Genomic DNA, 27,790 nt, shown 5'->3' with positions numbered 1-27,790 from the left:
ATGTTACTCTGGCTGAACTTCGTCTCTCTATATTCGTTATTCGAAGTGATCACAGCGAAAACATTCGCGAACACATCGATGTTGTTGATTCCTGGTATGGAATCAATGGCATCCGATAAATATCCACATTATACGATTATTGAAACTGTAAGCCGTACGAAATGGCATCGTCATCGAAGAGAAGTGATCGCTGGACCGATCTACGACTGGAATTCCTATGAGATCCCCTATCAAATATGGGGAGGAGATTGTGAGTTTCATTTTCTTTTTCAGATTGTGAGTTCACGAACGAATTTCTCGCCGCACTAAATCCCTTTTCGATCATTTCTAACCCTGATTTTTACGGACGCATTCGGGCATTTTTTTTACATTTTTCTCCTCTCTAAGGAACTAAATCACCACCTTAGTTTCTCTTCGATTCCCTTCTAACATATTTCTGTACATTTACGTTAGTCTACTTCGCGAACCACATTTTTACTTCGGATAATTGTTCCAGAATAGTTCCTTAAGACTCTAAATCTCCTATGCACTTGCCTCATAGAGTGCAAGGAGCTCTAATAGGTCGAAATCACTTTCTGTATTTTTCCATTAATCATCAAGTACCTCATTTTCTTACTGTAATTCCATGTCGCTATTATGATTTTTTGATCTTTATTGATCCTATTGATCTTCCTGCTTATCTTATTGTGGACTCATACGCATCAGGTCCGATATGAATGATTCATCTCCTCCTATTATACGACTCCTAGAGAACGATAGTAGAGGATGATATTATGATAGATATAGATATGATATGATGACGAAATAATGAATAGCTACGATAAAATAATGATTAGCGAATATTATATTGTAAAAATAATGTTGTTAAATAATTTAATACGTTTTAACGATGTATTAATTAGCAATATTGTTTTTTTTACTAGTTTATTATCAATATTATTGGTAATAATGTGAAAAATACACCATGTCTTGCTCTTAAATGAAATTTCCTTTAAAACTTTCGACTTAATTTATTCAATAATGGGTTTTTAGTTTTTTTTTTCTGCAGTGCTCTTAATTTGTTAACAACAGTAAAGGAGGGAGGGAGTGGAGAGAGAGAGAGAGAAAGAGAGAGGAATGAATTCTCGACTAATATGGAACGATTAAGTCACGTTATATATTCATATTTTTCTTAACTGTTTGAATCACATCGTTTTATTGTTCTATTCATGAACTTATTGTTGTTTTATTTTGATGAAATAGTCATCCACGATTTCCTTTAACTAAACCTATTTTTCTTTAATGAGCAAGGTTATATCGATAAAATATAAATAAATATCTCTAGGTTTCTTCATATTCAGATTTTCTGTCTAGATTTTAGTGATTAGAGAATTTGGCAGAGTTTATAATAAATGACAAATTCTTCAATGGGCATAAATCGTCAATCTTATCAAATTTCTTCAAAATTTCAGCTGAAGTTACACATACCACTATAACACTAAGAATTTCGATTCAAATAAAATGGCAAGAACTCTGAATTATTAATGAACACCTTTCGTCCATTTGTTATCATCCGTTCTGGATAGTTCTCTTTTCTGGAGTCAATAATAGCACTTACGTGAAAAACGTATCCAAATTTCCAGTAGGGTTTTCAATTTTTATTGAGTAATTCAATTGTGATGACTAAGAACTGACGAAGATTATGGATACTGTAACGAATAAGTGAACACTTGCAATCCAGATCTTCTTTAATCTGTTCTGGAATCTTAGATTTTCGCTTTTTTTTTGTTTTTTTTTCCTGGTCCTTTTTCATAGTTCTTTTTTTGCGTTTTCTTTTTTCACATCTTGTTTTTATAGCTCTTTTTTAAGTACCGCAGTACGTATCGCACATGCAGGTGCTGAAAATAGAAACAGTTATTCTGGATCAGTTTCTGATTTCCTAAGCTGCAACAACAACGGCGTTTAGCGGTGCGCTTGCAGATTTAACCGCACTTAAATCCATATCCATTTAATCCACTCCCTGCCTATTATCGTCGTCGACGACGAGTGGATAGTTCGGCGGTCGATTTCATCGCGTTATTCACTTCATCGCAAGCGGTGGTGTGTTTTTTTCCATGCGGTTATGCGGTAATGGATCGCGCGTACGTAAAAGCATGGGAAGAATTCCTATGCGATCCCAGAGCCGTTGAATTCAGCTTAGCTTTGTGCTCAATTGTGGATAACTTCAAGCAAAAATAGATAGAATGGGAATAGGATTTATTTATCCATTTGTAAGCACTCATAAGCGTGCCATAAAACCTCAATAATGTATTTTTTATTTTTAGACATTTTTTTCACAAGTTCCTTTTTTGATTGTTGGTCATGTATCGATCACCTCACACTTTTCAATAATTCTTAGAAAATCTGGCGCCACATCTGGCGCCACTACACCTACAAACACGGGTATCACCCCAAAATAAACGGTTAACTAAATCACAGAACAAAACAGCGATGGGAATGGTTACAGAGGCAATACAACTATCATGAGCACCGTCATTACCGTAGTTTATGGTATCTTTACATTTCTCATGACGACTAAAACCTTTTTCTTCGCTTCGGACATGTTCTGCGATGTGATGACATTATTTTTAAACTTTTGAGTCATATCTTTCTCCAATAAATCGAAAGACATGTTCAGTTTATGTTTTTTTGAAGGAAATTTTATTCAGCTATTTATTGTTTAAAGGCATTTTCTATCTCCAAACTCACCTAATTAAATTATTCTTCAAGTTAATTGGCTGAATTGAGTGAAATTAAAATTATAATAGACTGTAGTTTGAATTGAAACCAATAAGACCTTTAGAAGTTTATGAAAACAAAAGAGAAAGAAAAAGTTACTAGAAAAATTTTAAAAAGTGAGAAAATGACTTAAATTAGCTATATAAATTGAAGGCGGTCTACTGAAAGATAACATGCGTTCGTAAGGCAGTGAAGAGTTATATACATATTCTCCCCTTTTTTGCCGTTGTTTAATGACCTTTCCTAACTATTGATTTTCGCGACGAGAATTCTGTTCGGCACGTCGCCGTTCTGCCTCCTTTTCGAAGCACCTCTGCACCGAATTTCGACGCGAATAAAAATTTTAAGTAATTGAGAAATTTCTGCTTAATTAGGCTTAAAGTGCATGATTCGTGCATCTAAGCAAAGAGATCACATTCTAACATGTTTTCGTTATTTAAAGACGAGCTACGAAGAAATTTCCAGCCGGGAAATTACCCACGATCTCGAGCAGGTTTGGAAAGATCCGTACGCTTTTATTTCGGAATGTAGAAAAACTTTTGCACTTTTTCGCACTCTGCCGTTGAGGAGGATTCTCGTAGGATAAAGGTAAAATAGCGCAAATTTTCAAAATACACCGTACTATTGCAGGATTGGAATAATTTACAGCTATTGCTGTAATATTTTAACGTAATGATACGGTAGGTGTCTTTTTTAAACGTTTTTTCGTGCTAGTAATAGTTGCCAAGCAGCATCTCATTCTATTATTGTAATATCCAGTCACGTTTTGTCAATATAATGATTTCTACCGTACTCTGTTAGGTTTATTACTATTGTGGTATTGTATGCAGGCAGCGTATTAGCGTAGTATAACATAAAGCTTGCGGATAAAACTAAAACGCCTCGGATCTAGTTCCCTTCTGCTTCTGCAATCACCTTCGATAACATGTTCTTCCACGATTGCTGTCACCATTACATACATCATACTGTAATGTGTACTGTAATAAGCTAATATATGCGTAGTTGTTCTAAAATACAGTATTCATAGTCGACGACTCAACTCTCAACCTTATGACTACCAGTGAATTTCCATCTACTAGTCACCATAAGTGCACAACTAGGCAGAACGAATACGTTTTAGAGTAACCATACCGGAAAAAACTAACGTGAAAAGAAATAGGGTAATTATTTTGCAAATTAATTATACAAATAAAATTAGTTATGCAAGGAAGGAACGCAAAGAAGGAGCATTGACGTAATTATGCAGAAAAAGGTTCTGAACTACGAACACTGGAAAGTGATATCGATTCCCTGTCGTATTGAAACAAAATAATTTGGGAAAAGATTTCTAATCCTCATGGTACCTTCTGCATTCTAAAAGGGGTTTTAATAGAAAACTAGAAAACCTAGAAGATGAAAAGTGCAGATCAAAAAATTCAAAAATTGTATTCAAAATGTAAAATTGGCACTATTTTTCTTTTAATTACGCATTCCTTCTCGATTGTTACGCATAACACATTAAATAGACCTAAAACTAGTCGGCCGTATTTTTCACTCTTTTCCCCCAATTTTCTAATCTTTCAGTTTTCTCGCCTTCATTAACGTCAGGAAACTTGTCGACGCTTTTTGTTGCTCTTCAGAATTCTTCAGAATATCGTAAAATTGCTTTGGGACAAGTACCATAGATGAAATATCGATGTCTTGCATTTATGCTAATTGAACTGAACAGGTCTACAAAGTTAAGCCAGAGGGGATAATCAGAACTTACGGGAAAAAATTTAACCTAATCTGAAATATTTAATGGACTGGTTCAGTTTAGTGTTTAGTGCGAGAAGAATCCATCAGTAATCCTTGTCTCGTTTCATATCTCATGAATACATATTCTAATAATATTATTGCAATATCGCTAAATATTACTCTGTATTATTACAACAATACTCCGTTACAATAAGTACACTCAAATTTTTATAATATGATTTCATTACACTAATATTATCTTATATTACACTATTGAACGATGCAATGGTATGAAATTCCGCAGCGCTTGCGCCGGTGACGGATCGACGCTAACACCAAGGCTGTGGAACGTTCCCATCCTTGCCGAGTAACGATAAGTTGGTATCGGTTCAAGTTGATATGTTCGCTGGTTCGAAACCACCCCTCTGCTAACCAAATCTTTGACTTCTCCGAGGCCAATAAATTAGTGGGAGAATTTGGGAATTTTTGAGAATAGCGCCTTTGACTTGATGTTTCGGCTTCTTTCGGCAGGACATTCTACAGGGTAGACACTCGTTCATAAACCTCAAATGATTCTGAAATGAAGTCGACGGCGTCTGTGCGTCCCAAACGGATTGATCAACACCAATCGCTTTATTCACTATTTTATCTTTTACAATATTAGTTTTTCGGCTAGATTTTTTCAAGTGACCAGTTTTTTTTTTCTTGTATTCCATTATTACTATTACTTACCATTCTTTACTACATTACTATTCTTTTGGTTGGCTCTTTCTTTCTCTTTTTACGAGCGAAGCTGCCATTTTTTTAACATGACTGATGACTGGCGCATCGCGATGTGGTTGTTATGCTAGTATAGCATAACTTTCGCTGCCGAAAACGGGCTCGGTGCACGTGTTTTCCCGCGCCCGCGTCGGATTTCGTCGACGTTGTCGGCTGCCAAATCCACGCGTAATCCAGTCTCTATGGACTTTGCCAGTCACTGAAATCCTCAAGCGCTCAGCGTGCCTTCGCGTTGAGCCGCGCGCGGATTTATGAGAACTCCAGCCAGTAGTTCGTCGTGCTACGTTCGTAGATTTCGTCGTCCAGGGGATCGTCATCGTCGTCGTGGTCGTCGCAAGTGAAACTTGTTTGGTCATCGTTATGAAGTGCGAGGGGGGAAAACCCGTAAAACTTGTTCATTAGCCATTAATACTGGTAAATAGTTGTGTCACCGGGCGAATAGCGAATGTGTCCGCACGATAACACCATCATCCAGCAACAGTAGCAGTGGAAGAGCAGTTTCATGTTGGCAGAACTGGGTCATTGTGGATTTTCTGCATTCCATAGGATCTGGATGCGGTGATCACTGGTGAAGTTCTTAGTTTCATTCATGAGGTGATGGCAGTTTGGGATAAAATTTGGCAAGTTTGCCTCGTCCTTCTTAATTTCCTCAAAACTTTGATAAAGTACAATTTCAGTTAAAACTTTGGGGAAAAAACCAGAAAATTTCGGACTTATCTAAAACTTTCAAAATTTTGCATTGTTAATTACGAGAAATCCATGTTCCACAACAAGGCTGACCTTCCCACAAGAGACCAAGAGGAATTTACCATTACTGTAGCCATACTGTACCGCAGGAAACCACAAAGAATTCACCAGGTTCCAGTCAACATTTAAAGCTTTCAGAAATTTTCTGAAACCATACTGTTACCATTTGAAGGGGGGGGGGGGAGTTTTACACGTGACCCTCTCCTACTTGCATTCGTTCCCTGATCGCACCAGATCAATAAGGGCAAAAAGAGAAAATTCTAAATTTGTTGTTTAAGCATCTTTTGTTGATCAGGATTTCTAGGATTGACACTTAAAACGGTATAACAGTTAGTACTGTATAAAACTATACAACATTTCCATTCGTTCTATTCTGATTGAACAATCAATCAGAATGTTTTAAATGCCTCTGTTTTAAAGCTACTGTATTCTAAGTAAATATGGAGGTAGCTTGCCCTCTAAAAATTCTTTCATTCCTTTTTAACTCGAACTCAGGACCGTTGAAAATATCCTTATGATGATAAAAGATAATATAATAAAATGTACTATTAATTTGTTGATTTTTCATTTCATTCGCGGTAGCTGAGGTGGCTACGATATGTGAGCGTGTGCAATGTGCCAATCAATACGCACATTTCACGCAGCCAATTTGTTCTCAGCACTTCTTGCTGTAGAATTACTTCCAGTTCAGATTATTACGCGTTACCGCGCGCTCGTAATCTCAGCAATAAATCCTGCAGCTCCCGGCAGATTCTTCGTTTTTTCTCGCCTGTTGCCAGGAAACTTGTTGGCGCTTCTTCTTGCTATTCTTCAGAATATCGTGAAATTGCTTTGGGACAAGTACCACAGATGAAACATCGATGACTTGCATTTACGCTGTCTAATTGAACTGAACAACAGGTCCACAGGATTAACCTATGTGGATAATCATAACTTTTGAAAAAAAAAATTAACCTAATCTGAATTAATTTAATTAATTAATTTCATAGGATAAATACCAAAGTGTTCATCGTTGGTAAACCCTTTTGGGATGTGTCAACACCTTTCGACTTGCTAAATTTAGGATTACTTGAGGTTTATAAATCCTTTGTAAACCCTACATGGACTTTACAGGGATCAATATCCATCGATATCGAATTCAGCGTTCTCGTCGTTGCAGACAAGTCTAGCACAAATTTCAACCTTGGATTGATGGGAACATTCGTTAGCCTTATCGACAGTTTTGAACAATCCACATTGGAGACGATGTGGACAGATTCAAGGGATGAAAGAATAAAGTGCGCGGCGTTGATCAATCCCTATGGGGATTCGCCCACGCGTACGACTCCAATTCGGAATCCTTTGAGATTTTATGAACACGCGTGCAGCCCTAGAATGCCTTAGGGGAGCGATCCGATGTGTTACGTCAGTATTTTTATCCTCGCAGACAAGCCGGGTCCCAATTTATGGACTCCACGGGATGGAACGCTTGGTTAGAAGCAGGGCGGCTTTGAACCATTGATCGATCGTGCAATCATACCCGAACCTCTTCAAGAGAAAGAGGTTTAATTGGATTAAATTGATCGAATTTAATTGATTGTCGTCTGTTGGGTGTTTTTCCCTTGATGAAATCCTAGACAACCTTTTGGCAAAGGATAAAATGGGAGGCAATAAGCATGTTCTCGTGTCCTGGCATATCATCGATACTTAAACAAATTTTCCAGTCTACAGTACATTTTCTTGTGGACTGGAAAATCACGAATGGACATCGGATCGCAGCTCTTCCGTTGCGCCAATCAATACCTTGATCTCCGACTATAAAATCCGGTCAAAACATATGTGCAGCCATAGAAAAATAAGTTCCTAAGCTTTGCTTGAGCAATCCATGCGAGACAAATTTAAACTAAAAAGTGCAGTCATTCCAGGATATTTTGTCGGCTTCATCGAATCCATCTCATTTCTTCCGCATGAGCTACTGCAAATGGCAGATTAGCTATTTTTCCGCACCTTCGACCCGTCACCGATGCTATCAATCCGCGCTGCGGCTTGTCAGTTTTCCACTTCGGCGAGTTTTCGCCTAGGCGATGATATCGTGAATTGCGCGACGAGAGGCGGCGCGATTACGTAACCTGAAACGAAAACCACAACTACTGTAACTCGCTCCTGAGCGAAAATGCCACTGAGCACCGACGTAGCCGGAGGCTCGCCCCAAGGCTACTAAGCCTAAAAAAGCCTACAGCTGCGCGTGCTTCTACAGCTACTACTGCTACAGTGAGTGCTGGATGTGGTGGTAGTGGTGTTGGTGGCGATGAATCGCTTACAATAACCGGTCGAACTCTTCAGAGGGGCGGCGACACACAACCACATTGCGTCGGTCGATATACAAACTGAAAAGTCGATACATCAGGGGATCGAATCCATTGAGGAGATGATACTGGAACTGACCCCTTGAGATGTGGGATTTTTCCGGGGGGAACGTTGAGCAGCTCACGAGCACTAGGCCATTTTCTGTTCGGTTATTAAATAATTTCTCCAATTTTTTTTAGCTTATAGCTTTTATAAATCCATAAACTTTATTGATTTATTCACATACAGCAACGGTGCACCAGAAAAGGAAAGAAAAAAAAACACACATTGTCTGAGTGAGAACATATTTTTCATGAAAAATTTTTGAATGATGAATTTTGTGTGAGTGAAACCTGGCTAGTCCTTTTCGTGGCGAATATTTTGCAACGTTTTCTGATTTCTCGTTTTTTTTATTGACTGATTCCCGTCATTTTGATCAGATTTTGTCACAAATTAGTTCTCACTCGATATTGAAGTATTCCTGTTGATTTTTCTTATTTCTTCACCTATTTAAATATTTATTACGTACAATTTCTACGTACTCAAATTCTTAAGAATTCTCTTCTCAGCCTCTGACCGGGATCATCCCAAATATTGTTAATGGATCGATACAATTTGGGAATTCTTTCACGTTGACGATGGGATGCTTGCTTTTTAAAACCTGCATTCGAAACAGTTCGTAATTGCTCGTTTCTTGTGCTTTTCTCTCTTTTTTTAAAATTTTACATAGCGTCGTCCCCAACCTGTCAATTTCCTCTTCAAAACTACTCGAGTGCAAAATTTCAGCTATGTATATATTTATGTAATAAGTATAAGACTTCCTCTCAAACCTTTGACTCCAGAGTTTTTCTGGAGCATTTCGATTCAAAATTTTCTAGGATTGTTTTCAAGATTTCTATATTTTTCTTTCTTAATTCTTTTTTTCAAAAAAGTTCTCATATTCCATCAAAAATATCGGATGGGATTTTTAATAATTCAAATCAGGCCAAACCGTCTTTCATCTGCCGTCGACTATATGGGCCTACATGATTTCCATAGTATTTCTATGCAGATCTTCGTAGAGATTTATTTAAGACTGATTTATTGATTTCTGCCTTTTTTGAATTTAACTGTTTTCCCGAAGATGTCTGATCACAGCACGTACTTTATCATGGAGCATATTAAGTAAACTAGCTAATAAACTACAAAATTTAGAACTTTTGAAAGAAGTAAATTTGCGTATTGACGACGAGATGCGAGTAAGTATGAAGTACTTACTTTTCACGTGAATTAACAGATTCGTAGATCACCATGTCGCGAGAGTTTTCTGGAAGCCTCGCGATTTCTATTGTTACTTAAAGAACCAAAAGAAGATTTTTCTTACAATATTTCCTACTTTTTTGAGTGTCTTTTCAACATTTTACAAAGCTTCAAATTTGTATTTTAGTTGAATTTTGATTTGAAGTTTTCATTTTAAACAAATCCATCGATATACGTTGTTTAATGACTTGACATTGATATTTCTACAACTTCTATGTACAGCTACATGGATTGGGTCACCACAAAGATAATATCGGTCCTTCACCGCGCTCTTTTAATGAAGATTTTTTGAAAAGTTTTTTGGAATAAAAGAAAATTTTTCCCGTTATGACCAAGTGAATTTTGGGAGAGGCGTATTCAAAATCCACCAAAACGATAAAAGAGGATTGTAGAAGATGAAAGAAGTTATATTTTGCTTCGAAAAAATTTTTTAATTTAATTTTGACAAACAAAGCGGGTAGGAAATATTGAATTATTTGTGGAATGACCCAAGTGGCCTAGTCTTTGCCGCTAAGATGAGAAGCAGTCTTGTTCAATCTGTTACAAATATTCGAACAGTTGGCGGAGCGGACAACTGTCACAAATACCAAGTACTACTGATAGTTGAGACGTAGTTGCTTAGGTTTCGTTGTCGATTAGACGAACTAGTCATTCACCGCTCCACCAATCCACCCGATCGAGACAATAGCATCGAATGACAATCCGCAGCATCATGCAGCTAACTAGCCCCATTCCTAGTGCTTTATCCAATCCAACAAACACACGAGTACTGATCGATAATCGATTATCGTACACGTTCCTTGAATGGATTCGTTCGGGAATCCACACGAAAATTCATTGTTGCAAAAAGCATTCAATGCTCTCGGAGAAACACAATCAAATGGGAAACGAAATCGATCGATTTGTATACGTTTCATGATTCATCGAAAAGGATGACTGAACGTCGTTTTTTCTATACACTCGAGCTGTTATTATAATTTTTTCAACATATTGAAAGGGATCGTGAATTATTCGAAAAATCAAATGCACCAACAATTATTACTACTAATTTTTATTACATTATCATTATTACAAAGTGAATACAAAGTGAAATACACCAACAATCACTTATAATAATTATTATTATCATTATTATTATTATTCCACTATCTTTTAGAGGGTAAATCTATTCTTAGCTTAATTTTAGTGTTTTTATGCATAATTAAACATAGTAAACAACGAAACAAATTAGCAAATGAGTAAGACGATCCCTATGATCCGAGGAAGTGTTCGGAACTCCTTCCTTTGTCACTTGTGACGAAAAACGTGTTCACGTGTTATTTTCATTATAAACTAAATAGTCTTTGAATCGTCAATTTAACTAATAAATGGGAGTTGATGTAGTTAAAAGGTAGTTGTAATTTAAAAAAAAAAAGTAGTTCTATTGCAATGTAAGAAAGAATGTAAGAAAGAAGTAAAAGAGTAAGAATGTAATGTAAGAAACAGTAAAAAAACTCCAATATTGCTGTTTTTCTCCAAATTCCAATTTCTAATTTAGGATAGTGGATCTATCCTCCAGCGATTCGCGGCTAGAGAGTTCTGACAGTTAAATCTCTCTTCTTCCGAATAGGAGATTTTTCGTTTTTTTTTTTTAGTTCTGTCATTCCTTTTATTTTTCCTCCTTTTTTTCTTAAAAACACATCCAGCAGAGTTCACAATTTCATATGTTCACATTTCGTTTGGAATCCGAAAAGAAAAGAAAGAAATAGTTCGTTGTTAGGATTATCGCTAGCCGAGCATATACACCTTCACTTAAATCTCGATGTGACCAAGAAATAGCATCATATTTATATTTTTGATATGTAACTGGCTAAAGTAGTAGCATTCAATCCAGAAATTCACCACCTCCGTCTTCGCACGTATTCCTTCGCTATTAGCGCTCGTCATGTCTGTGTATTCGAAAAAGATAGAGGACGGTTCCTGGAACTTTGGCATAACAAACCACCGAAACAAAGAAAACCAGATTTTTTTTTCAAGAGCTCATAGTAACTCTTTTGATCGTTGAACTAGAAATTGCAGTAGTTTCTAATTTCTCCTGACTTTTTTCCAGGAAAATCCTAAAAATCGATAAGCAAAGACGAAAGAATTGATTTTTAATTGAATTATCTTGCTGTCGTAGTTTTCTTAGCATTCGTGTTTGATTTTACAAATTAGCCAAATCGCTATGATTTCATTATGCACATAAACATCACTGCGCGCGGCTTGTTGGCTTAAGTCAATCCCTTTAAGTTTCCGTCCCGAAGGCAGGCGCACGTTCCTTAAAAGGTTCGCTTTATCGGAAGGATTGCAAAAAGTTGTACGTTCTTTGTGAGACCGCTCGTTCCCTGAAAACAATTAAGGCTTGTTGTTATTATACAATATATCAGTCAAAAGTGACAAAAACGAAGAAATAACAATTTCAGAGTTGCAGAAAGAAAAAGACGGTGAAGGGAGTGGGGAAAGTATGAAAGGAAATGATTGGATTATTGAATGAACGAATGAATGAATGAATGAATGAATGAATGAATGAATGAATGAATGAATGAATGAATGAATGAATGAATGAATGAATGAACGAATGAATGAATGAATGAATGAACGAATGGAAAAAGGATAATTCGCTACAGTAACCCGTAGGATTCATAGCTGTTAGCATAATTTACCAATAGGAACCTGTCCTACCTACTTCATCGGTAATAACTCGTTTTTGAGGTTTCTTTGGTTACTGCGGCTGTTAGTCGCTTCTTTTTCTAACGAACATAAAGCATAATTGTAGCCCTGATTGAGTTCACCATGCAAACTTTCTGGTTTGTTTGAGACCTCCAAGTGTGATCAAGACTACAGTAACCTAATTAATGTGTTTTTACCACAGTAACTTCTTATTGTCATTTCGAAACATATGATGAGTGTGTTCAAATGGGTTAGCTTTATGAGCTTGGAGGCTGGCAAGAGTGGAGAAAGAGGTGTGTGTGCTGAGCAGAGAAAAAGTGCGCGTTGCGGTCGACGCGTCGCGTCCACGCGGTTGAACGCAATTGGCGTCGACTATATACGAATCATATTGAACTATCATCATTATTACATAGTAGAGCATAGTAGATTACTAATACATTAGGCTGTATTCCATTTAATATGAACCACATCCTGATCACTCTAGTTTCAACTGTTTTTCTTTTTTTTGCATAAATATGTCGATTAACAGTTTATACGATCATGTGACTGCGATTGTACTGAAGCTTGGCTGCACCTCTATCAAAATGCGCTGTCAAAACTGACATCCAAAAACAATTCCGAGCCAAGTTCTATTTCCTTAATATGTGATTGTCTACAAAGAAAAAGACAAAAACATGCCAAATAATAATAATGTTGATATTTCGTTGATTTACGTAGTCACAAATACTTGAACAAGTATGTCCTGAAATGAGAGCAAACACGATGCGAGTATTCTTAGATTAGTGCCCATCGTCCAAATGAGCACTAATCTAAGAATACTCGCTTTTTTCGACACAGTAAAATAATATTCTGGCGTATTCAATGGAAATTTTGATATATTCTATAACAATCCAAAGAGAAAGATATTTTAGAATAAATTTAATATTCGTTGTGTCATGTGTTTGCACTATAGACCTATGTACAATATTCAGTGCAATTAATAAAACTGACCGTAGTTATAGTTTGAATATTCATTTTTGGTTTCTTCATTTTCATGGAGAATTCATTCCATTCTGTCTTCTTTCTCGAACATCTACAATTTTCACAGTTTTAAAGTTTTTCATGGATGAATTTTGCTAGTTGACTTATACGAGATCGAACTAGAAGATTTTTCATGGGTTTAGAGAGGTCATCTACTTGTCGAAATCTGCAGCTCACTTATTCTTGGACATGCCTAAATCGATATTCGCATACTTATGCTTATAGAACTATTTCCATTCTCGATTTTTCTCGGTTTTCTGAATGTATCCACATGTTTGAATTTTTTCGGCTTTTTTAAAATTTTTGTGTGATTTACTGTATAGAACGGTTTTTTTTTCTTTACAAAAAAACTTTCCCTATTGCGTTCAGTGTTTTGTCAACAAAAATTTGCTGAAAACGATAACAAATTTAAGATGTTCTTCTATTTCGTAACGTCTCTGTGTCTCTGAGATATTTAGATATTTTTGAGATATTGAGAGGATCTTGATTGCGTTTTTTTTTCTTTACTATAATTCTCCAGTCTACTAAATCACTACTAAATTTAAAAAAGTGCCAATTCAAAATTATTTCTTCACTGGATCGGAATCGACTTTACTCAGCTTATGTCTGTACAGAAGAATTTTGTATTCCATACTAACTCAGCTTATGTATTGCTAATTATATTGCGCATAATATTCACCCCTCCTCGTAGATATTTTATTTTATGCTTAAAGTAAGCGCTCAAATCCGATGTGGTCCTTTCGTGCGCTTTGTCAAGTTCGAAATTCTTCAATCTTCTTTTTTTGTAGCTATGTACCTTGCAATAACCATTCACGTCTGGAAGCGCGTTATTACAAATCAATAACTATCCATGTGCATCCAAACATCCGAATAGTCGTTGCATCGGGACGATGTTCGTCGGATCGTTCCACTAAGAGGAGAAGCGCACGCGTTTGGCAAACATCCAACCCGTTCTCCAAAAGCGTTCCAGAACGAAAACGCTCTAACTCACCTTCAAATCCAGTGTCCCTCATCGAGGGGATTCACTCTCACTATGGAACGAAACACCTGATTCGCTAGAGCGAATCCGGAAATTTGCGACATCGAACTAATTATGGCGCTGTTTCAGACAATTTCCAAAATCTCATCCGACGTGGGATTCGAATGTGGGAGGAGTCGACATGTTTGCGTTTTCGGGAAAATATGGCGGTACGTGTGTGTGTGTTTTTTTTTTCGAAGTAAATTCTTCTAGAAACGGCTTAAAGGACAGAGTTGATGTGTTCGACGAATAGTCAGGTTTCTGAAGGTCATTGATGCATTTTTCACTCAGAGTTCTATAATTTGGTCATGAACTTGAAGCCTTAGTCAGTAACTAGTTCCACAAATGTTGTTAAACATATATGGAAACAGACAGTATGAAAAACAAACTTTTCTCCAATTATCATGATGGCAGAAAAATCGGAGGCGACGTCGACGGCGACTGACGTTTGTAGGACATTTATTTCTTAGCATGTTAAAGAGATTAGCTTGAAAATTTGTGAAAATCTACTCGAGGGTGTTTGGAAATGAACATCGTAGCTGTCAAAAAAACCGGTATGACTCTAGGAACTGCCCCAATATTAAAAGGAAAAAAACATTTGCGGAATAGCGGCCTAAAAGTCTATGAAAGCGTATAAAATGCGCTGCGCATAAAGAAGAAAGTGCCAGAAATTTTGGGCGATTTACTTTCGAAAAAGAGTATCGGTTTGATTTTTTTTCAGAACTTTTGTCAACTCACCACCATTTTCACTTACATGGCTTGATTTTATTTTATTTTACTAAAACAAAAGTATAGCTATGAGCTATTTCTTTGCACACAAAAAATTAAACTTAGAATTCAACACTAAAAAACTCTGTACTAAAACCTATATGAGTCAGTGAGGAGAAAAAACTCTTCTTCTAACTTGAGCTGTGCTGAAGAGCGATAGCTTTCTGTACACAAAATGAAGAGCAAGGAAATCCCTAACAAAAACATTATTAGTAGTGCTCATGTTAGAATGTGCTTGAATCTTGGTATGACTTTTCATATGATTGAAAATGAACAATGATTTAATGTAGTAAAAAAAGCATTATTGCATCATTTCTTTGTACCGCGAGTTGCCGCAACGCGAACAGCGCATGCAACCGCGTCGATCGGGCGTCACGGTTCATTATCGATTAGCAGCGCGTGCTGCGTGGGCGCGCGTTCGTCATAATGCGGATCTAAATTCAGAACAATGTAAGGGTGGAAAGAAATTCGCTTTCATCCGAGCGACTGCTGCTCTCCTAATCGCTTCGGCGCTTATCACGTACATGTACGTGATGGGTTGCACTTTATGTACAGGCGCAGTAATTAACCACCTAAGGGGGTAAATTACTTGGTTTTTTTCTATCTCTGTGATCTGCTTATTATCATAATTTTCATTTAAAAACGGAAATTATATGCAAACAGCCATAGTGATAGCTTTGCCCTTAATAATAATACCACACAACTACCAGTACTTTTATTTTCACACTCTTTATTTTGTTGTTTTTTTTTTTGAAAAAAAAGTGCTGAGATCTTAAAATATATAAATTGTTTTCTTCAGTTCCTTTTTCGCTCAGAAACAATAGTAACTCAAATAACTCAATGACGTTTTTAATTCGTTCAGTACTGTTTGGTTTTGTATCGCATAGACTATTAATTTTTTTTATTTATTCCCCAATAAAAACTCTTCGGGGAACTAGCACTGACAGTATTTAACCAACACTCACATAATTGAAAATTTTTTTCTCTAATCTTGATTTGTAATTTTGCAATTTAATAAATAGCTCTATAACTCCAAACTATGAGCTTTCACTTGGTTAAACTTTCACATTTAGAAATGTTATACTATTAAAAATTGAAGAAAAATAAAGAACTATAAAAATAATAAACTTAAGCGCAAAGAAGTAGTAATTGAAGGCTCCCAGAAATTTTTAAAGGAGTATTTCAGAAGATTCAAAGGAGAGCAGTTCTCACTACTTTTTCACAAGATTTACGTGAGCAAATATTTGAAAAAAAAACAGAAAAAAAATCTCGACACATAATCTATGATGAACTCGAACTAAAAATTCTAACTAATAATAGCATGTTTCTAGAATCCTCTAAGGAAATGTCCTTCAAACTTTCACGTCTTTCAGTCACGTGATGCCATCCGATACGTGTTGGAGAAAGGCGACAGTTGTTTTACCGAATATATCGGCCGAAACGGTGGTCATCAGGATATTATCATTGGAAGTGAATGTGCTGAGGTGAGTGAGGTTTTGCTACGGTACTTCCGCGCATTGATCCTTGTTTTTCTACGGTACTCTTTAAGCTGTTCGAAATTAAAACCAAATTACACCATTTTCTCAGGACCTCAAGTCACTTCACTTTTACCTCTGATGGATTGCAACCAATTGCTCGACTATCCTTTCTTCTTTAACCCACAAACACAAACACACACTTATGGCAGTTTTTAGACAAACAGCCAGATTAGCAGCTCTTTCCAACGTTCATCGAATAGAAACTGGTTTGTGCCGGCCGACGATGCTGCTGCTGTATCGCGCTCCCCCCTCACGTACACCTACGTGCACACGCACACCACACATCCACATACACCACGATCCCGATGACCTTCAACCAAGGACTATCCAAAACTAACAAAATCTGACAGTCATCGTGAATAGAATCAGCGTTTTAATACGGTAGATTAGCTACGCAATGGGAGGACAAAAGACCGGAGAGGCAGCGGAAATTCGGTCCGACACACGAGGAAAAGGGATTTCAGGGACGGCAACGGATTGACGAGGGCATTGCCGACCGACGCAATGCTGAAATGTTAAGAATTTTCCCCACACTTTCTGGAAATTCCCCAAGCGACTACATCGAAGATAGGACTAAGGATTATATCCTAAGAATGTTGTAAGAAGAATTACTGTAGTGGAGTTCCGTATAAATCCGATGCGGCATCACAGTAAAACAAACTAGAATTGAATTTATGATCATAAATGGTATCACAAAAGTAAGAAGAGAATGAAAACAAATAGGAAAAACTCTCTGGCGTATCAATCCATTTGCGGATGCGCCAACGCGTTTTACTGTAATTCGTATTACATAGTTGGGGTTTACGAGCGCATCTCTAACCTGTACAGTGACTTGCGGGCGGACAGGGGACGATCAAGACGGTGTTCTTATCCTTCCAGATGCGAGTACGGTAGCACGTCATTGACCTCGGAGGAATGAAAGACTTGGTTGGCACTGGAGCGGTATAATTACAAGAAGATGTTAATTTCAACAGGATAGGTAACAGAAACTTTTGTGAAAATAGTAGGCGCTAACAAAATATTTCGATGAGAAGTTTTTTTCTTTTTAATTAACTCTTATGCACCTTCTTTTCAGTCTGGAATCCAGACTTCTCAGCAACTGGTTCTGGTTGTTTATCTCTCTTTATTTCTTGCATTTTCTTCAAATTCTTTCTCTTGCTCGTTAAGCGCTCTTTCCATTTTTATCTTTTCTTTTTGAGTCCATCTTACTTGCTTTCTTTCCCTTCCTGTAATACAGAAAAGTGATAGTAAAGATAATCAGCTAACGATCTACTCGCATTTTTTTCTTGCTTTAAAGACCGTAGATTAAGAGAAGGAGAGGTTGGATTTCTTCCTCTATTTTCATTGACTCAATAATTTACTTCAAGACTCGGGCCTTCATACGAGTTCTCTTCGCTGTAAGTTTTGAACACTTCACTGGTGAAACCTCTGACCTTCGGGATGATATGAGGAGCTAACTGTTGGAACAGACTGTATGAGGAATTAGTTACGAGTAACGATGTTCTATTGAAAAACGTTTTTCTCATCTTTAAGTTAAAATTTCTGGCGTTAATCAATCCGCTTGGGATTCGCCCCCACGTTCACTTCAATTCAGAATCGTTTGAGGTTCACGAACGTGTAACTGGCCGCACAATGACTTGCGGTGGCTAGCCGATGTGTCAAGTCAGTGTTTTTATCCTCCCAGACAAGTCTGGTACCAAATTATCGAGCCCGGAGGGATGAAAGGCTTGGTTGGCGCTAGAGCGGAATGGAACCTCCGATCGACCGCACAGACACAGCTGAACCTCTAACCGCTACGCTACATCCGCCTGAAACTTTGTTCTTCATCTTAATTTTTAAAAATTAGAGAAGCCTGAACATCGCATTATTGCAGGGAATGATTCAATGAATTAGTACATACACAACGACACGAAACTATTCTCTGCCTATTTAAAAATATAAATGAATTGATGTGTAATTTACACCTTCAAAACGCACGCAATTGCGTCCTGTCCTCGAAATTTAAAAATTCTGCCGCTCAAAGATAACCGCGAGTAGGGTTTTGTAAATGTCTGAGGCGATTCTGCTTCGCTCTTTCGTTTCTGGAAGTGAGTGCAGTTGAAAATTCACTATTTGAACTTCCCGCTGAAGCACATTGATTCAAACTTGTTGTTTTATTTTTGCTCACAAACTCTCTCCTGTTCCTTATACACTGTTCTTCAGATTTGCTTAATTTCTCTCAAAAGTCGCTTTTTTTGTGAACATCAGGACGAATATACCAGCGAAAAATGGAAAAAGAAATGAATGAGTGAATGACTGACTGACTAACTGAATGAATGAATGAATGAACGAATGAATGGATGAATGAGGAAACGAACACCTAAATGGCAGTTCCTTCCCCCATCCCTTCCCACGAGTATACTCTCGAATATCCGATACTTCCAATGGGCGTGAACTTTGAGATTGATAACAAATAAAAAGAAAAGAATAAAGTAAATGAATAGAAGAAAATGTCGTCAAAATGTTGCATTTCATCCTTTTTCTAACTGTAGATGAATTAGTAACTTCTTTTGCTTTGTTTCTACTTCCTTTGGTTCCGTGCATGAATATTTCGGAGGTTTTTTCAGCGAAGAAATTCCAACAAAATGTTGAGAATATTTATAAAATGCTATGATTACGCCGAATCCTAAAATCTTCCTTAACCCGTTGACAGATAAAACAACATTTTTTGGTATTTCCATAATGTACACAGTTTTTCTCATGTGCGTCCACGAAAATAAACTATGCACTCACCAATTCGTAGCACTCAGATATTTATCTACAAGAAACGAGTCCACCCTTTACCATAATGCCGACATCCATTAGGCCTTAATGGACCTCTTAGTCGAAAAAAGCGTAATACAATAAATGTTGTCTTTGATTTATTCGGCAATATCGGTTATTTTTCATAAATAGCATTCAACATCACTATTTATTGCTTTCAATGCTCTCCAGTGACTGGCAACAGATCGTACGCGGACGGCACGTTTCTTCCCGTTACTCTTCTAAAAAGAAGATAATTATGGAAGAGGAATCAAATCGTAGAAAGAAACTATTGACGCGCCGTGATGGAACCGGTCTTAAGTTTAAGGATACGAATTAGGTGGAAAAAATAGTTGATTTTCAAAAAGGATCGAGAATGTGAAAGAGAATTAGAGAGAGGGGAAATTAGCTAACTGAGAAGGAAAATTTTGTCATTCTTCTCCTAGTTTATTCTTTTTCCGAACTCTTTTTCTGCATTTCATTCCTTCTTCTTTTCATCGATAGTATTTGGGTTTTAGAAGACTAAAACCTATTGCGTATCCATTAATTTACATATTATTATTCAGAATTTACTGCGATGAAAAATAGAATTAATACTATGATAATCTTCTGCTCAGCACTGCTATTTCAAACTTCTTTATTCTTTTTTTTGCCTGTTCCTCATCACAAAGAAAACACTACGGTAGTAGGTCAGCAATCATTGGCAATATGTACATGTGTAATTATTTCGTTAAAAAAGGAAAGTACTAATGATAACTTAGTTGGATTTTTCTTGTCTTTTGATTCTTTTGAATGGCAACAAATCGTACACGGCACGTTTCTTCCCGTTTTTTGATACTTTTTTGATCCTTTCTGACTGGAGAGTTTTTGGAATGAAAATAGCAGTAAACTAGAAGAACATAACCAATATTTAGTTTAACATTACAGGCTTTATATACAGTATCCTCTTTTAATTCTCTTATCTAATAATAGCACTTCGCATATGATTCTAGAAATTGTGCTGAAGGAAAAAAACGTAATAAAAAATTTCATCGAAACTATATCTTTTATGAGATCCACCGAAAAAAAACGCACAACGCTGGCGGCAACATATTCCTAATTACAGTCTCAAAATTACCGTAGTTAATAGGTGTCATTTGCGTCATATCACAATGAGATAGACGATGCGGATTCACCTAAAAGCTTACGGAAATCTAGTTGGTGGAAGAGCACCCCCTTAAGCAAACTGTACGCATGGATGAGAAAGATGCACAATTAAAGAATAAAGGATAAAGTCACTGGCGTATCAATCCACTTCGGATGCGCCAACGCGTTGTACTGGGATTCGTAATCGTTGAGGTCTTGGAACGCGTGTTGGCCTATACAATGACTTCCCTGGGAGAATGTACAATTACGCTTAACAAAACAAAATTTGAAGAAAATATGCTGTGTCCTGACGACTCCGTTTATGGAGCCGACTAATCTTGCTAGGGGGACCTATCCATGGAACTTATCACGGTTAAACGATGGAAGGTTTACTAACTCCTACACCAGTTGATGATAAATAAAGAAGTCGCTTTGAATAATTGTTAATGGAATTTTTTAATTTCCTCCTTTTCGATTATTCCCGGAAATGCTGAATTTTTTCCTCGAAAAGGTCGCCACTTCATCATAGCTAGCTTTTTTCAGGAATACGTGGTAGCGCATGAGACTGGTCATGCTCTTGGTTTCTGGCATACACATCAACGGCCTGACAGGTTTGAGTTTTCTCTCGTAGACCGTAGCAAGTCGTGGATTCAAAGAGAAAATTACCATAAACTCCTTTTACGGTGTTTTTCTAGAAGAAGTTTACGGTGCTTTCCTTTAAATCTTCGAGTTTTCTTCATACCAAGCTTTCTCATTCCTATTCTCCTTTTTCAGAGACAGACATATTTCTATTAATTGGAAAAATGTGATGGAAGAAGCGACAGCATCGTTTATGCCATTTCGTAGCATGTTACAAGCTTTTGGAATTCGTCAGGTACTTCACTCAAATCCATGAAATCCCGCAATGTTCTTCTTTGAGAATGTCCCTAAATTTCTTTTCCGAAGGATCTAATTGAAATGAGTTGAATAGAGCTAATTGTAGGTTTCTCCTCGACGCGTACCTTATGATTACGGTTCTTTGATGCACTACCACGCGGTCGCTCACGCAATTAAAGTAAGTCCTTGGTGTTTTCCTTTCCAGACGGAAAAAAACGAAGCGGGAAGAGAAAAAAGAGAAGAGCTGCCACTTATCATCAGATTTTTTAAATTGTTTTTTTCAACTTGTTTCCCTTCATGGCTTGTTTGCAGAATATGAGAACCTGCCAAACAGGTCTCAATAGTGAAGTATTCTAAACTGTTTAAAATTAATTAATCTGCTAGATTTTTTTATTGATTTTGGTTTGTCAAGAAGTCTCCTTTGTATTTGAAACCCGGTTCAGCCATTCGGTGAAAATTTTCGACTAATTATTGTTCATCTGCTAGCTTCATGCTTGATTTTCCTGTTTTTTCTTTCTTTTTTTTTGTTGACTCATTTCATCTGGTCTTGTAATCCCAATGTAATTGTTTGACATGTTTTAAATCAGCACATCTAAGGATACGAATTCCTTTATGCGTCCCTTAAAAAACCGAGTTTTTATGATCATTGCGTGATCATTCCTATTTTTTCCACTTTTTGTTTTCTCGGCCATTATTTTACCTCGCCTAATTAAAATATCTAATAGGGGGAGTTCAGCTATCAACCGACCAAATAGATTTAACTGAGGATACTTCTGGAACACGGAATTACTGTAAGATTTGGAAAATCTCGGAGATTCTGTTGAAGGAGCATAATAATGTTACCAACACTCATTATTTGCCGCAAAAAATGAAGCGATCCAAGCTCCAATCCGCTCTTTTACCTTTTCTGATCTAACGCTTCGATAGAAATCATTATCATTATTCAAGCATTATTTTCTTTTCCAAAGATACCGGAGTATTTTTTGCCCTTTCAAATTTTCGAATGACTGAGTGCTCATAGTTAGTTGGTACAGTTCTTGCTGCGGAACTTCCCCTGCCCAACTCAATTTCTGTTATGGAAGTGATCAAATATGGAAATCTAATTCAAATAAAAACTGTTCATGAGACATTACCGAGGGGAGAAAAAGTAAAAGAATAGACATAGTTAAAAAAAAAGTTTTTGATAAAATTTTATTTATGTTTACCATTGTCGTCCTTCTTACTCCTAGGATCATTTTATAAAATGAGTCTCTAAAATGTAATTGAGGATATTTCGCTCATATTAAGAAAATAATTCCTTCTCACTTACGCTCTTCTCTGCCTTTCTTTTTTCTAAGCTATTTTTTTCTGACAAAGGCTTTTGTTTTTAGGTATCCGATTTCACAATCGTTCCCAAGGAGCTTAAATATGTGACGACAATGGGCACCGAGAAGATGGCATTCCTGGATGCAAAAGTGATTAACGATATTTACTGTCCAAGTAGGTTCAGCACTTTGGAGTTTTTTTTTAATTCTCACTTTTTTCTTTTTTTTCTTTTTTTTTCTATACAGTATGTATTGCTGGAACAATTTGGGTGTGCGTGTAGCACTTTGTTTATTTAAGTACTCAAAAGATAATTATTCATATTTGCTAATTTTTCTACTTCTTCTGCCTTTCATTTCGTTTTCATAAACGTAAAGTAACAAGAAGAAAAATCTAATTCGAAAATTCGAGCGCTTACATTCTTTAGTAAGTAAAAAAAAACTTTCTTGGTGGGAAAATTCCTCGCCTCTTGCAGTAGGATGATAGTCGTGTTAAGAGTTAAATTCCACTTCGAAAATCTCGATAATGTTTTCCCCTTCCTTTCACGCACACACACCTTTACACATATAAGGAAATATTACAAGAAAGTAGGTAAATGTATAAGTAAACTGACCCATATGTAGATCATTTTCTTTTTCAGACGCTTGTGTTGGTAGATCAAATCTACGTTGCATGGCAGGGGGCTATCCGGATCCAAACAACTGTGCTGTTTGCCGATGTCCTGAAGGACTCGGAGGAGCCGACTGCAGTTTGTTGCAGCCTAGCCGTAAGTCCTCGGCTTTTTCAGTAATATTTGTGCTACAGTTATCCATATTGTTCCATGAATGCTGGGAAACAGCGAGTGATCTCGTCGACATGCGTTCTGATAGCTGATCGTTCCGTACGATTGAATAATCGTGGTTTTCGTGTAATTTTTTAACGACTACAACATTTTCGTAGACCGTGGAACTGCACAAATGGATATCTCACAAAAACACAGTTTTTTGTGTCTTTGACATATGTAGTCGGTACCAAAATTCTTTATCCGGACGACACTGCGACGCGACCGCACATTCTTCCTCTGCTCGAAGCACTCTCTCCTCCTTCTGTCCTGACACAATTCAAATTGAATCATGGATGGCAGGGCGGACAACTTCCAAGACAACTTTGTGGATGTCTGATGTAAATAATAAGCAGTTGTGTTCACCACGGTAGTTGCCACAATCTAAATTTACAATCTCCGCAACATATACTTCATCCTCAAGCAATGTGGCTACTGTAACTCAGACAGCATCTTAACATTGGCGCAGGCTGTACTCATTATTTAAAACCCTAGACCATAGTTCGGCAAAATATGAGAGATATGCCGTTTTGCGTTCCGCCGTTTCCTCATCCATTCGATCTACAATACCGCTGACGCTCAGGATTACACCTCACATGAAGCTCAACTAAGTGACAAAGACAGGCAAAATTCGAGGAATAGTTCAGGAATGATCAAGGATGGTTGATTGAGCGCTTCAATTTTCATGGGAGCTGCTGTCTTGCTGGGACCTTCACATGTCCCACTGATGCTATAACAACTCGCATTTTTCCTTCACAGCTAGATTCTCGTGGAATTTTCGCGGAACCAAATTAGAATTCAAAAACATTTAGAGTTTTCTGAAATTTTCGAAAATTTTGCTTCCGTAAGAAATTTTCATCGTAAACCATACATTGTTATAGACCAAAAGGGATTGAGCGAAGTCGAAAGTTTGGATTTAGAGGAGCTTCCCTAGTGTGCTGACGACGATTTTACTTCGAATCTTCGTCCATGGTCCACATAGCTTCCACAAGAGCTCACGGGCTAGTTGGTAAATTATCCCGAAAATCATGGAGATCATGAAGTCGTATTGAGATGTTGGGAGTATAACGGATTTCTTCGTATCACACTGACGGTGATATATGCAGCTGTATACTATGCGGTTCCCGTCTTTGCTTTGGTGTTGTTAAATTCCATAGATATTGGTGGATCCGACAAATAATGCGGCTTTTTTGAACAATTAGAGACTGATGGGTGGAGGGAAGGAGGTAGGAGAGAGTGGATTTCAGAGAAGCACCTTAAGAGTCCGCCAGAAAGATGGAAGTGAACAGTAGAAGACTGTTGGACGTGAGATAAATAGCATATTTTGAACGTTAAGAGATTTTTTTTATTTTATTTGCGAAAAAAAGAATGTATAGAACCCCGTAACATTTACCGAATGAAATAATTATTGGATACATGAGAAATTTTTAAATTCTTTCAGCATGTGGCGGTGAATTACACGCAACCGATCAGTGGCAAACATTGAACAGCCCAGCAGGAAAAGATGTCAGGTGTTATTGGAGAATATCCGTGAGCGTTTTAAAACGATTACACCTCGAATACTTCCCGAAATTTCACTTATGCGAAAAATTTCAGGTTCAAGACGGTTCACGGGTACGTTTCCGTTTGTCCGACGGTGAATTCCCCTGCTCGTATGGATGTCAATCGTACGTAGAAATCAAGCATAAACTTGATATTCGATTGACCGGTTTCCGGAGGTGAGCGTTCATTGGATTTGAAGAGATCCTCCCGGCGAGAAATCTCCCTTTTCATCGCTATCAGATGTCGCTTGTTTTCGCTCCGGAAAAAAAATCCCTCCTATAGGAGCATTGTTAATGGCAAACATCTTATCATAAGTCCTGTAATGCCTACTGTCGCGCTTCCCAAGTGGTCGTAAGCAAACAACGATAAGATTCCTTTATCTGCTATTGTATTGTCCTCTCGCATAGCCTCGGCATTCTATTAAACGAGTTTGCTAGGTGACCTCAGACACGTATTAGAAGATAAGGATCGTATTACTGTCATCTTCACAAGGACGAGTTATTGATACGTGAAGAAATACATAGTTTTCTCCGAGAAGAAAAACCGAAATCCAGAAATAGAGAGCTATTTCCCCCCGGGCAAACACTTGAAGTTCGTATTTTCTTCGAAAAAAATGCCCAATGTGTAATCAAAATATAATGTAAATATAGTTTTAAGAATTCTAATATGTTGAACTTCCCCTTTGCGTTCCGCAATTACGATACCAATTAGATGAAATTCACATCCGCCTCGATCAACCGAACGATACATCCTATGCATTGTTTACACACTTCAAAGCTGAATAAACTCATCGAACGCCCTGTCGTCGTTAATTTCGGGTTTCGTCGTCGATCTGAGAGCGAGTCCACAGCCAACGATGAAACATCCCAAATTCCCTTGGAATCTATTTCCATTACCGAGAAAATAAAATAAAATATAGAATAGAATATTATAAAATAGAAGACGAAGGAAACTACCCAGAGACCGCAAGCTGAGGCAACCTCATTACACTCTTGACCTTACATACCTCTAATTCTTTTTCTGCTATTTAATAGATAGCAGATTTTAACTTCTAACCTTACATTTTTATAAAAAATACCGAAATAAATATAATTTAAATAAATATGTAAATAAATATAAATAAGATAAATATAAATATAAATAATAGATAAATTTTATAGAAACATAAAATAACTTTTATAAAATACAATGACAATAATAAAATGAAATAATGTTTTTTTTTTTTTGAAATTTGCTTGGCCTCCTCTCCCTATTGGGCTGTAGAGGAGGGGTTCAGAAGAGGTTGATCTAAAAATGGATCGTTTAGGTAGAAGTGAAGTAATCCCTTCTTCAATAATCTTTTTTTAACTTTTCCTTCTATCCTTTATTTATAACTCCATTACTTTGAGAGTCAGTCGTTACGATGATGTCACATGATCACACGATCGTAGATTAACTTAGAATTGTCCTCGTCACTTTCTGCCCTGCTGTCCTTTTATGATCCTGTTTACGGTATACACATGTGTATACGACCATAAAATGGATGATGGATAGAAAAAGTCATGAGGCAACTTAAAACGGGAACCATTTAAGCTTTAAAACTGGTTAGCACACGGTTGAAGGTGAATTTCTTGCTTTCCTTTTCAAATGGTCGTTTGAAGCACCAAGAACCATACGGATGTCGTCCTGAACCGCTTACTTCTGGGTTTCAGCTATTCCATCACCATTAAATCGTTATTTTCCGTGGATTACTAAAATTTGTGATACAGCTCGTACGTCAAAAGTAATTCTTTCAATACATAATATCAGCTTACTCTGCTTTTCTAAATTTGTATTGTATCATATGTAAAAAAATAATGTTGTTTTTTTGTTGTAATTCAAGTGATTCAAAATTTGTCTACCCTAAATAAATGTATGGACTGAAAGAACACAAGCGCTTGCGCCGTATACATTGTGCGTTGCGACAGATGCGTCGTACTCATTCGGCGTTCATTCTACGCTTATGCGCAATCATATGCTGTTTTCGCACTAACCGTATTGCGGACTTGCTTGCGTGCGACATGCGTGCGACAAACTAATGACAGTAACTCGTGAGTACGGGAAGTGACTTCTTTCCTGAAATAAATGATCAAATTCCATGAAAATCGCAGAGAAAATAATTCATTGGCTTTGCAAATTATTTTCATTAATTTATCCGAGGTTTTGAATAAAATGATGCGATGCAGAGAGATCCCCGACTTTTCCTCGAATTTTTTTTCTTACTAACCAAAACACTCAGAGCAACTTGCGCTAATAGTCAGCCTCCAACATAAATTAATTTCAAATTGGTCCCTTTCTAGAATTTTCGACAGAAATTGTGGCACTTCTCCAATGCCAAATTGTGGCACTTCTCCAATTTATAATCTCGTTCTATGTAGATGAATAAACATTGTAAATTTGTCATTATTTCCACTCTAGAGATTTATTTGAACATATGTGATGTGGTCCGGAAGAGAAAAAAATCACGTGTTGACAGCCAATCACGTGAATGGCATGTGCAGGGATTTTTTCCCCGTTCTCTTTGGTCTTCTTTTCCTAATTCTCTTCATTTTCAGTTGCTGTTATCGACCTAAGGAGGACACTGTATCCGAGAGCAACCAAGTGTTCATCATTTATCATCCGAATGGACGAACAGCTCGTTTTTCGTTGCGCTATAAGCGACAAGCATAG

General features: G+C 37.1%; 1 protein-coding gene across 2 annotated transcripts; it reads left to right on the top strand.

Annotated features, from left to right (window-relative positions):
• On the top strand, positions 1–27,790 carry RB195_009385 (uncharacterized protein; the record flags this gene model as incomplete). Of its 2 annotated transcripts, none has more annotated exons than XM_064189922.1 (11): positions 1–250; positions 14,441–14,520; positions 16,492–16,602; positions 21,106–21,173; positions 21,337–21,436; positions 21,545–21,616; positions 22,809–22,917; positions 23,381–23,506; positions 25,002–25,090; positions 25,157–25,278; positions 27,676–27,790. In XM_064189922.1, the coding sequence occupies 11 exons, from the start codon at positions 1–3 to the stop codon at positions 27,788–27,790; spliced, it is 1,242 nt and encodes a 413-aa protein (XP_064047505.1). The 2 variants fall into 2 exon arrangements, with proteins under 2 accessions (XP_064047505.1, XP_064047506.1); XM_064189923.1 differs by having other exon boundaries at positions 97–250.

This window comes from Necator americanus, chromosome III (genome assembly GCF_031761385.1).
Source record: "Necator americanus strain Aroian chromosome III, whole genome shotgun sequence".
Classification (NCBI taxonomy): Eukaryota; Metazoa; Nematoda; class Chromadorea; order Rhabditida; family Ancylostomatidae; genus Necator; species Necator americanus.
The sequence above is the reverse complement of the archived record's forward strand: the minus strand, read 5'-3'. Positions and strand labels throughout refer to the sequence as shown.